Source organism: Drosophila virilis, chromosome 5 (genome assembly GCF_030788295.1).
Source record: "Drosophila virilis strain 15010-1051.87 chromosome 5, Dvir_AGI_RSII-ME, whole genome shotgun sequence".
NCBI classification, from domain to species: Eukaryota; Metazoa; Arthropoda; class Insecta; order Diptera; family Drosophilidae; genus Drosophila; species Drosophila virilis.
This window is the reverse complement of record NC_091547.1, coordinates 5,824,868-5,836,777: the sequence shown is the minus strand read 5'-3', so window position 1 is coordinate 5,836,777 and position 11,910 is coordinate 5,824,868. Positions and strand designations below refer to the sequence as shown.

Here is an 11,910-nt window from a genome sequence, read left to right as displayed (position 1 = left end):
AACAAAAAAAAAAAAAAAAAACAGCAGACCCACACAGACTTAATGGCAACAACCACAACAACAACAACAACAACAACAGAAAAACAACTCGCAAAAGCAACAACAATTGGGTGCGGTGGCAGCAACACAACATGCACACACGCAATTCGAGTATTTTGCTTTTTATGTACTTTTTTTTTTTTTTTGATGCCCTCTCAGAGAGTTTCATAAATTTGAAATACATTTTGCTATGTGTTTGTAAGGGAAGCTTTTTTAGACTTATGTATACTTGATAGTCGAGTCCGTCAAACTTATTTCAAACTTCTTAAACTTTTTTTCTAGGGTTGATAACTATATATCATATCAGAGGGCCGATCGACCAAGAAACAAGTTCTTATTTGATAAACCTTCCCTTTTTTTTATATATATTCCAATAAACTTGGATCCCTATCTATTACTACTGCTTCTACTACTTCTACCATCATATGTCGCTATCGTAAGAATCGTTGAAGAAATGACTTTGTTATCATTTTACAAAATACCTTCATTAATTGCGAGCTGCACTTTGCTGCTCGTAAGCGTATTTATGCTTCGATATTGATTTTATTTATATATTTTGTTGCGCTGAGTGCCGCTGGCATGTTTCCTGGAGTGGGTCTGCCGTGCTTTAAATTGTAAAGCTTAAGGTATGCGGCGCAGTCGACAGTCACAAATGACAGCATCCAATTACAAAAGTGAATATTTGAGACGTTGCTTTTATTTTACTTTTTATCTCTATATATAAAACTGGTTGCCCTGACTGACCGACTGACTGACTGACTGACTGATTGGTGATCAACGCACAGCCCAAACTTGAAGTGAAATTTACACTGCAGTTAATTTATGTGATGAAGAAATGGTTTCGGGAAATTCCACCCGCAAGTATTTTCCATAATCGTGAAAAATTATCGGCCTTAAGCTGACATTCAAAGAAATTTGCTCAAATTCATTTTTCGGAACACTTCGCAATTTTTTGAAAATGCTTTTCACCTTCGTGGAAATAGGGGCAAAAATTTGTTGGGTGACATTTTGCGCTCAAATTCATTTGCAAAGATCTATATGAAATGCGATTCAAAGATTTTTTGGGCTAAGTTTTAAGTTTTGTCCGATTTGCTTGAAACTTATTTTCCAAGCTCTATATAGGAACTTAAGGAATATCTTCTTCGGCGATTAATAAATTGACGGAAAAGAATTGCATGAAAGTTATTTGTTTACCGTCCGATCAGTTTTAAAGTCATTTTCAAAGCATTTTGAGAACATTTATTTTATATGTGCGTAAATACAAACTAATACAATCACTTAGGTGTGCGCTCTAAAAATTATAACAACATATGGACAATTATTGATTTAGGGGAAAATCGAACGAGTTGTAGATTATAGAAAAATATAGTACGCGAGAATCTAAAGAATTGGCATTGGGATTGCATTGGCCAGATGAAGTTGACACATGCACACTACAACATAGTCATTCGTACAAATTTTGATCAGATAGAGGGCAAATGTGAAATAAATATTTCCATGAACGTCCAGACTCGTTGACATGAATTTTTTGTACAATTAGCCCAATCTAATGAATGTGATGCGCACATTGAAAGCTTGTTAACAAGTCCGATTATAGCAATGTAGAGATCTACATGGAATATTCGACCAATAAAATGTTATATAAAACACAAGTAGTCTGCTCAGTAGCTCAAAGCTAACATTGAAAATGTTTACGCGTTCGTTTTTGTGCTCTGCTTCGGGAATTGTCACATTTGTGCTGTTGCTCAATGGCTGTGCCGGCAAAGTAAGTTGAAAACTGGCCATATAGAGAATACAAACTGGATAATTTCCATCATAGCGCTCTTGGGATTACGAGCCGCTGTCTGTTGATGTCCAAACCTCGGATCCAAAGAAAATGAATCTTGTGGCAAAAATTGATCGTGTGGGCCGCGGAGAATATGCCTTAACGGTCACATTGGACTGGAACTACGATACGGATGAGACCACTATTGTGGGTTATAATATCAAAATGAGTGCTTGAAAATAAGTCTGATATTCTCACAGGTGGAGGCTGTGGCCTATCGCAGCTCTTCGGGCAACCCCGATGAATATGTTCTACTGCCGTGGTCTATACCAAAGCAGACATATAAAAAGTATACCGATTCCTACTACAAGGACATAGTTTTTAAAAATCTCGGCCAGTGCTCGAATCTACCACAGCCCGACAACGTTGATCCCTGGCCCAGAAACATCTACAAACTGGAGAAGTGTGTGATCAGTGGCGAAGGTATGCCCGAAATAGCACCCGAGGGCTATTACAAGGTCATATTCAGGGTGACCGGCGAGGTGGACTGGAGCTTTGAGTTCATAGCCAAGTTAAGCACGAAACAAAATGTCTTTGGTTGAGAGAAAAAAGTGAACAAGTTAGCAGCGTATGCTATTAACCAAATCTTAACAACAATTACAAGTTTTCCAAATAAAAGTGGCCAATATTTAGATGTAAAAGCAACTGGCATAGAGCTCCGATTTTGCACTTATTAAGCATCCCTTTGGATCACTTTTCTATTGCCTCAAACTTTCTGCCATGATCCCATTGATTCAAAATTAACCAATCCGTAAGCTAGGTTTATCTGCACTGCTCGCCCTAATAAGTTATTTTACTTGTTACATTTGTTAGCAACTGTTTTTCCTTATATATATATATATTTTGGTTGCCATGTTGACCTTAACATTTATTTGGGCACTTGGCTTTAAGTGTCTTTCAGCTGGCTGACCTGAATTCGATGCCTTTAAAGCTACCCCCAAAATGAATGCATTTTGGCAAGCTCCAAAAAAATGTATATACATATAATTTAGACATTGCTTTCATGCTGCTGATAATGAGTCGTGAGCGGCTGGTTCTACCTTCAGAGTGTAGAGAGACTTAGGAAGGGGGGGGGGGGGGTGGCTAGGTAGTTGGCGTTAGTTGGCGCCACTCACGCGATGTGCGGCACTTGAGCACGTTTTGCATAAATTGCTGGGCCGTCGTCATGCCTGATGGCATGCTAATAACGACAGCCGCGCCCACCTTTTGGACAAGTTGGCCGCGATGCGTACCTCCGGTACGGAGCGGGCAGCCAGGCCAAACAATAGCCAGAATGCCGCACGCAAATTGCCTTGTTAAGCATTTAAGCACAGCTGCCATTTTTCACATCATGCCACAAAACATCAATCTGTCGCTAATCTCTTGCGGTTCCATAGATGCCCATCAATGTTCGCCCGACCGTCCCAGCAATACGCATTATTTGCAAAGCCAACAAGTGTTTGCATCAAACTTGATTAGACGTACGTTGCGTATACGCAATGCGACCCGAAGGCCAGCATCTGGGCACGCGCAACAAAAGATGCTCGCTCCGTAGCTGGGCAACATGTCCATGCAACTAGCCGCACGTACACTTTGGCAATCACTGGCGGCTCAATAAAGGAAAACTAATTTTTTAGTGCCAAAGCGTTTTGAGCCCAGGCACAAATAGGCAGCAGCCCAAAATGCCAAAACCTTGGCCCCAAAAGCAAATGTGGCGCGCTCTGGGGGCAGCTTTCTTTCCATTGTTATGGCCCCTGTGTTGTTGTTGTTGTTGTTGTCCTGTTGATTAAGTGACAGGTGAGCAGTGGCAGCGGCAGCAACCGTCGGCATTGCTGTCAGTTCCCATTTTGCTCGCCTCCAGACTCATTTGGACCCAAAACAATAACATTTTCACAGTCGCTGTGACAACAAAGCCCAGCCAAATGAGATACTCCCCGTGGATAAACATATATGTATATATACACATATATATATTATATATATATTTATATGTGTATAAAACAAAATAACAATTTCACAGTTCACATAGCTCGACTTGAGCATGTCCTTTTTGAAACAAACCTTAAAGCTGTTAGAGTTTTATGTTAGCCAAAGTGAAAAAAATACATAAAAAAAAACAACAAAAAACGGTGCATGGCTTTCATAAATTTTCACATGATTTTATTTTTTGTTGTTGTGCGTGGAATTTGCTTTTTTAAGGTATTTTGTTATGTTGTATTGCATTTTATGCAATATTTAATATGTATTTAATTTCTGTTTTTCTTTATGTTTTTATTTATATTGTGTTAATTATTTTTTTATGAATTGTTTCATATTTTTTAATTATGCGGCTATTTTGTTGCTTTTGCATTGTTTTCAGCTGAATTCTGGGTTAATTAAATTGAATATTGAATTCATGTTTAAATAAAGTTTGTGAAATGGCGCAATACAACAAAAGCAATTGTTATAAACAAAACACAATTAAAATTAACAAATTTATTGGCTTGGGAACATGATTGAACATTTTATAAATTTTAAATAGTTTTTATTTATATCTAAAGATCAGTTCGAAATAAAAATTTAACAGAAAGCGTCTCTTTAAGTAAATGAAAGCCACAGATATTCAGAAAACACACATATGTGGTCCATAGCTACACCAAACTGAGACTTTTTTGTGTCCCCAGAGTATGAAACACAAAAAAAAAAACCACTAACCTGCCTGACTAGGGGATACCCTCATCCACACCAGTACCAAACGGACGAGAGAAAAACAAACTGATAGACGGAGGGATGGACGGACAGACAGCCAGACTTGGCTAGATCGACTCGAATATTAACAAATTATATGCCTTCTTCTGCCTGTTACATACATTTGCCCAAAACCATTATACCCCTTTTTAGACATTTTGAATGGGTTAAGGGCATAAAAAGAAAACTGAAGCAACAAAAATAACGCACAATGTGTGCTGCATTATTTAGGGTTTGGCTTTGCATTGTGGGGGCAGCGTTTGTTGCGGTTACCGGAGGCGACACAAAAAGTTCATAAAATAAATTGCAAAGTTAATAAACAAGTAGCCGAGGCTTTTGTGGCTGCTTCGGGGGCCCCTTACATTTGGCAGTTGGCAATGGCAATTAGCTTTAAACACGCCATTAACTGCTTAAATGGCAACATGTGTGCAGGTCTCCGGCTTCCATGTGCTGCTGCTGCCTGCTGCCTGCTGCCTGCCTCTAAGTGTGTTCATTATCACCTGTCTGTCCAGGGGCGACGGAGACAACCATCTGATATTAGATATACATATACTTACATACAGCTGAGTGCGTTCTGCCCAGCGACCCCACAGCTGACATCGCACAACGCATTCTTAAGTGCTTCATCTTGTCTGAATAACATTAGAGGCAGGCAACAATCTGCCACATCCCCGCCCTTTGCCATGACGAACAAAATGAGCTGGCACATTTATGGCAGCCATAAATGTGGGGGAAAGGGAACGCAGGCATTAAAGGCAACACCCCACCCCTACACCCACATAAGTCCGCCTTCACCGCAGCACGACTAGACTCCTTGCATACATACCTAATGAACTTGGTTGGTGTTGCCTTTCAGGCAGCAAAATGGATGGGGCCCAAAGGTGCCCAACTGCCGCTGCTTTCATCTAGTACTTCTCTAGTTCGCAGCGCTTATTTATGAACGCATCTCTCGCAAAGAGATGCATATTTATGCCTGCCAACAGTTTAGGCCTTTGTATTTATTCACTTATGCTGGCATTTTTATTGCTCCAGCCAGTTCTATATACACTATATAAGTATTCCATTCGTAGCACTGCGACTTGCGCTCAAACTTCAAACTTGCAAATTAGTTTTATGTCACCTGGGAGTTTGGGTGCCTTGTGGCATGAGTCACTCATAATTTGATTTTTACTCAAATATCGTTAAAGTTTCAATGCTTAAATAACACAATGCCTGCCACATATCAATCTAATTGAGCTCAAGTGGTTCAAGGCTCATCTGTCAAAAATAATTTCGCATGCATGAGTTGATGAATTGATGTGTTTATCTAATGGATAAGAGTTTTATTCGAATTAATTGGAACGAAATAAATTGGTTAGCATTTGAGATTTAGTCGCCTCTAATCTTGTTGTTGAGCTTAAGGTGGAAATTTTATTAATAAAAAGTATGGATATTCCCCTTTGATAAATAAATGCATATATCTTTTACTTAGCTTTGTGTAAAAGTGTATTAAAAGTAATCAAGCGCTTTTTTTTATTTAGGAAATTAATTTCTAATTACAATAATACATATATACAATATGTTATTGTAAATGTTCTACCAAATTAATTTGGAAATGCGCAACGTCGGGGCATAAACAATGTGCCAGAATTGAAATCGTTTGCGCAACAGACGCGAATGGATTCATTATCAATACTAATGACTTGTGTAGTATATTTATATAGCGTATACAAATCGTGCTTTATAGATCGATGCAATGTTTATTAAATGCGAACCGCATCAAAATTCCAATAATTTTTTCCCATCAAATGGAATGCCTGTCGTTTTTCTGCTCCTTATCGTTAAATTCAACTTTTCACTGCTGTGATTTTCGGCTATGAAATTTAACTGTGTAGGCTTGGAAGGGGGGTGGTTGTAGAGGGTAGGGTATTCCAACTGGCGTTGGCTACGGGTCGTTAGCCCCTGGCGCAACAAAAAAATTCACTCGGCGACGCGCGATTTGCAGCAAATAATTCAAAATGTCAGCCGCAGCAGCAAAGTGAAGAAAATGCCAGGGAAAGAAGAAAATGTCAAGGAATTTAAAGTTTTACCCCCTCGCTCGCATTTACCCCCTTTCGACTTGGCCGACTTGTTTTTCGTTTGTAGTTATGTAATGCCCAGACCTGACGCAGGGATATTGACGAACCGATCTGATGTCTGTTTATAATTTGCAGCAATTGTTTATCTCCGCAGCCGTGTCTAAACATTAGACGAATGTATATTTTTTTATGCTTTAGCCATGCAAATCGATTAATCTACAAATGGCCAGCACATTCTTTTTGATTTATGACTATAGGAAGCAGCACACACACACACACACACACACACACACACACAGAGAAGGGGCAATAATACACACAAAAGGCAACATCCATCGATTGTTAAGTAAACAATTGAGCGTTTGTTTAGATGCATAAAAGTTCTTGTTATTGTTGTTCAAATTTTCGCTTTCATTTTGTTAACAATTTTATTGTTTTTTCCCGCTGCGGTTGATCTTGTGGCTGTGGCCCATTCGATTTATGTTGTGCGCGTCTATATAGACAATATGCTTTGTATATAAATTGATTTGCACATAAATTTCATTGCGTTCGGTTTGACTTTTTATTGATTTTCTTTGCGTACACAGCAAACATTTGCTTAACCTAATGAGCCATGCGGTCAGAAAATCAAAAAAATAAAAAACTCTAAAGAAATGTTTGGCAAGCCGAAAATTAAATACACTATTATGCGGCGTAGAAATGCTTTTATGCGAAGACGTTATTTGCGCCTAATTGTTTTAATGGGCGCCATATAATATGGTAGACTGATTTAATGTGCGAAAGATTCGCAGCACAGCGAAGCTTTTAATTGCTGCGTTTGGTCAAGAATTCGTATGAAATAAAAAAGGTTCTAAAAGAATCATTTTCTTGGCAGGTTTTTAATGTAGAGCTTTATGATAAATGATATGGTATTCGACTGTTGATAAGATTTTGTTATTATATTAGGCGCATGCTTAAACCCGTTAAACACAAGTTTGAACAATTTATCTTTAGCAAAAAAGAATATCATTCAGATTTTGTTCATATAAAAAGAATTTGGTGAACAAAACGTTGGTGAATATATCTAAGCTTTCGATCCCAAGGCAGCTATTTATAAGCTATAGTAGCTCGATCCTTAGAACAAAACTTATTTTTTACAAAAAATACATGTGTCATATACCTTCCATATAATACATATATCTTCTCTTACGCATCACACTTGCTATGATATAATTGAAATACGCTCTACAAGCAGGGTATGCATAAAACGGAAGTAACCGCACAAATGGTAAAGTGCATGGGAATATTTACTGAAAATGTCAGTTGGCGCATTCAAAAGGGCGCCAAAGATGAGGCTGCCTGCTGTAACATGGCCTTTGCCAGAGGAAAACTAACAAAGTGCTCTAATAGAGCCAAAGGGGGCTCTGGCAGTGGCAGCTGCAACAGCAGAAGTTCGCCTTAGCTAGACACGATGGCAACTGCTTGTTGCAGTGGGCGTGGCGTTGTGTTGACGCATGTTGCTGTTGCCTTTGAATGGCGTCGTTGTTGCTAGTAATTTGCAATGCAAAAACAACGTAAAGTGGCTGCTGACTAGGCAGTCAACGTCGGTTGATTCGGGGCGAAACCTGGGCATTTGGCTGCGACCTTGGCGCAAACTAAATATTCAACCAGCACATTTCATATTTCGTTTTCTCAGTTTTTGTGCTCGGCTGTGCATCCCCGCATTGAATAGTTATCAGCGCAGCTGAGCTGACCCCGTCTGGCATTTAAAGCTTATCTGGCGAACAACAAAACAAAATCCCCCTGGTTGCCTGCGCTTTGCGTATAAAAACCCTGCCGCTTGGGCGCTGTGGCATCAATCAACTAACAACTGACTTTTAGACAAGATGCAACTCAATCTGCGTGGTCTGCTGCTGCTGCCCCTGCTGCTGGTGCTGAGCCTGAGCCTGAACCTGTCGCTAACCGAGGCGCGACATCATGAGGGCCGCATACCGTTTGACACCCGACCATCGCCATTCAATCCCAATCAGCCCAGGCCCGGGCCGTACATATAGCTCTGACGTGCTGATGTCGTTAACACATTAGTTTAATTTGATGTCATTAAAGTCAGCTGAACATCAAAGGCCTGTGCGTAATAAAATTATTGATATTGTGTGGCACATTTTGTGTACTTTCGCTATGTCTACGAAATCTTTTACCTGACAGGTTGCAGCGCAACCAATTACCAAAGTTTGCATTTTACTGTTGCTACAAAATTTGCAAAGTCATAATTGAAATTTGCTTGCTCACAACTTGACAGTCATCGTTGGCAGTGCAAAAATGTCAATGGGCGGGTAACAAGGGCCTGACGAGAAAGCCCCTCATTAATATATGTGCTGACGAGGGGAAGTCCACTCAAACCAAAGCTTGATAACGTCTGGGGCTTAAAATAAACGAAAAAGTTGTACCGCTCTATTACTAATATACTTACATATGTTAAGTAGCTGTTAGTATACGTTAATGTTAAAAATGTTAACATTGTGCTTTGAGCTATGTATTAGAAATGCGTGTGCCAAAAGAAAATCAACGAATACAGTTACAGGGCACTGTTATTAACATACTTATGTTAAGTAACTGTTAGTAAAGGTGTAGCATAAAAGTTAATTTTTTTTATGCTATATTTCCTAACATTTGTATTATAGAAAATTTACTCAACAGCAGTTGTAGAAAATATTTCTTTGTAACATTTGTATGTTATGTTTAGCAGATGCTACTTAATTTTTAATTTGTATGCTTATAAAACAGCTGCTACTTAATTTGACATTTGTTTATTATCTAAAGCAGCTGTTAGATAATGTCACATAATTACATTACGTACTGTAGCATTTATGTGTTATGGTAATATTCTGTTAGTTGTTTTTAGTAAATTAAACACATTAGCGCTCTTATCAAGGCATATATGTTAAGAATATGTTAATTACAAATTTCATAAATGTGAATTTTGAGCATCGATATAGTAGAGCGTGTTCTGCAGTTTCCTTGCATTTTTGTTTTTCTACAATGTTATTTGGAAATTTTCATCCCATCAGCTATCATGTACGTAGCACGATTTGATTTTAGCATGAAACGTGATTTCCAGGGGCCAATCTTGGTCGTAGTGAATGCTCCTCCACCAATTGGGCCAATTTGTTAGCTTTGGCAGCGTTGTATCATGCTGGGAATTTGCGTGGTCTCCATATCCCTGCTGACAGGCCTCATAAATAATAATTAGAAATTGGGCTAGCGAAGCCTTCACACGGAGATGCATTCACCTGTGTGCGTGTGTAAGTGTGTGTTGTTGTTGTTGCTGTGCGTGTGTCTGTGTGTGTGCTTGTGCGTTGACACTTACGCATCTGGCGTTGGTTGAGCGCGTGATGCCATTTATAAATTTAATGCAATTTAATTTGTGTTGTTTCTGACGCGCCAGCGGGGCGTATGAGTAATCAGCTTGCAGTGATGCCTCCCACAGCTCGGACTGCTGTGGCAGCAACTGTTGCCAGTTTTATTTGCGTATATTAAAATTGAGTACGCGCAAACATTTCAATGAGTTTCACACACAATTTTTCTTTTTGCTTTGCCTTCTATTTTCAGACGCGGCAGATCCAAGAAAAGCGCAAAGAAAAACACTTGCGAAAATTAGCAGCAGCAGCAACAGCCGCTGCTGCGGCTGCGGCGTCGACGTCGGCCGTGTCACCTATAAATAGTGTGCACTGTGCGCGTGACAGCTGTGACAAACGGTGACGTCATTGCCTGGATGGCCGCTCGACGCTCTGCGGCGACGTCATCAAATCAAACAGCTTAGCAGCAAATTGTACATCACGTATACGCCGCGTATATTGGCCAGGCCAATAAACACATCGTACACACATTATCAGCATCTCTCTCCCTCCCCCTCTATCTGAGTGTGTGCTGGGCAAAAAATGTGGCAAAGCTAAATCGAACTGATAAGATCAGCTATATAGCATATATATACCATTAAATACATATATATATATAATAACAATATGCGCAGAGTAAACACACGAAGAGCCATGAGAATCGCACGAAAGCACAGCAAAAAGAAAGAAAAGCGGAACAAAAACAAATATTGTCAAAATAGCAACTGAAATGCTTACAAGCTGCTGAGCCTCAGTCTAAATTCATCGTCGATCGGCGTCGTTGAATGCCTCGCGTTGCTGCGAGCGTCTTTTCTTGGCTGTGTGTGCCGTGAGTGTGCGTGCGCGCGCGCGAGTGTGTGCGCGTGTGTGTGTGTGTGTGTGTATTGTGGTGTGCCGTCTCTGTGGTGTGAACTATATATATTGATATATACATATATTTATATATATTTAATGCGATATCTGGCGCTAGACGCGCGTAAAAAGTGGAAAGCGGCAACTGGACGCCTCTTGAGTTTGTTAAATCGACTTAAACGAGCTACGAGAAACGCGAAGCATCAACAACCAAGTAACAACAAATAAATAAACTAACAAAAACACAAAAGAAAAAAAAAACCAGAGCAAACGAAAGCAAATTGATTTTTGGTGCAAACAATACGCAAGAAATACGTGTCATAAATCATAAGCAATAATTTGTGCTAAATCCGTTTCAAACTTAAAATGTCAGCCATAAATTCAAGCAAAGGATTTCACTTAATACAATTGCAGCTGCTCTAAAAGGTGAGTACCACCTAGACGTGTATGTAAGACAAGCGCTAATATTTATTATCCTTTAAGACAGATGAGCTGTAGCCTACGGTAAACCGAGCTCAACTAGAGTGTTAACATATTTTTGGCATATTTTTTGCTTAGACAATTTTTATATGTAAGCTTTAAAAAAGAGGTTTACATTTATATCTTGTCAACATTTTGTAAGCCAATCAAGAAATGGAAATCTATTCAGAATATTTTAAATATTATGACAAAAGTTTTTAATTCAGGAAGGAAATGATATCCTTGTAGACATTTGTATGAAGGCTTGACAGATATGTGAGACACGTGAAGCTCGTGCTATGTAAGATTTAGCCTACTTTTCCGACCGATCGTTCCTATTTCAGCTATATGATATAATGCTCCGATATAGGGAGCATAGTAAAACTTATAAATGCCGAGCTCGTTCAAGAGATATTGCTAAGCAAAAAAGTACTTTTTGAACAATTGTTGCCATGTCATATAGTGCTCCGATATTGATAGGTTTCTTGCATATATAGTAAAAGTTGTAATTACCGCATTAAGCTTAGTTTTTCTTACGATAACTTTATTTTCGACCGATCGTTCCTGACAGATAGACGGACATGGCTATATCAACTCA

At 39.2% G+C, this 11,910-nt stretch overlaps 2 protein-coding genes across 2 annotated transcripts; both read left to right on the top strand.

The window, feature by feature from the left end:
- Nucleotides 1-1,663: 1,663 nt before the first annotated feature.
- Nucleotides 1,664-2,595, top strand: LOC6625529 (uncharacterized). The gene is made up of 3 exons (XM_002050987.4): nucleotides 1,664-1,804; nucleotides 1,859-2,011; nucleotides 2,065-2,595. The coding sequence occupies exons 1-3, from the start codon at nucleotides 1,727-1,729 to the stop codon at nucleotides 2,404-2,406; spliced, it is 573 nt and encodes a 190-aa protein (XP_002051023.1). The 5' UTR covers nucleotides 1,664-1,726; the 3' UTR covers nucleotides 2,407-2,595.
- A 5,865-nt stretch (nucleotides 2,596-8,460) lies between these two features.
- Mtk (Metchnikowin) lies at nucleotides 8,461-8,765 on the top strand. Its single transcript, XM_032435654.2, has one exon. The coding sequence runs from the start codon at nucleotides 8,493-8,495 to the stop codon at nucleotides 8,658-8,660; it is 168 nt and encodes a 55-aa protein (XP_032291545.1). The 5' UTR covers nucleotides 8,461-8,492; the 3' UTR covers nucleotides 8,661-8,765.
- The last annotated feature ends 3,145 nt before the right edge of the window (nucleotides 8,766-11,910 follow it).

Bases quoted from the DNA above. Each gene is read 5' to 3' on its own strand.
- LOC6625529 (XM_002050987.4), top strand. From the start codon at position 1,727: ATGTTTACGCGTTCGTTTTTGTGCTCTGCTTCGGGAATTGTCACATTT. The intron at 1,805-1,858 runs GTAAGTTGAAAA...TTTCCATCATAG, and splicing joins TCAATGGCTGTGCCGGCAAA to CGCTCTTGGGATTACGAGCC. The intron at 2,012-2,064 runs GTGGGTTATAAT...ATATTCTCACAG, and splicing joins ATACGGATGAGACCACTATT to GTGGAGGCTGTGGCCTATCG.
- Mtk (XM_032435654.2), top strand. From the start codon at position 8,493: ATGCAACTCAATCTGCGTGGTCTGCTGCTGCTGCCCCTGCTGCTGGTG.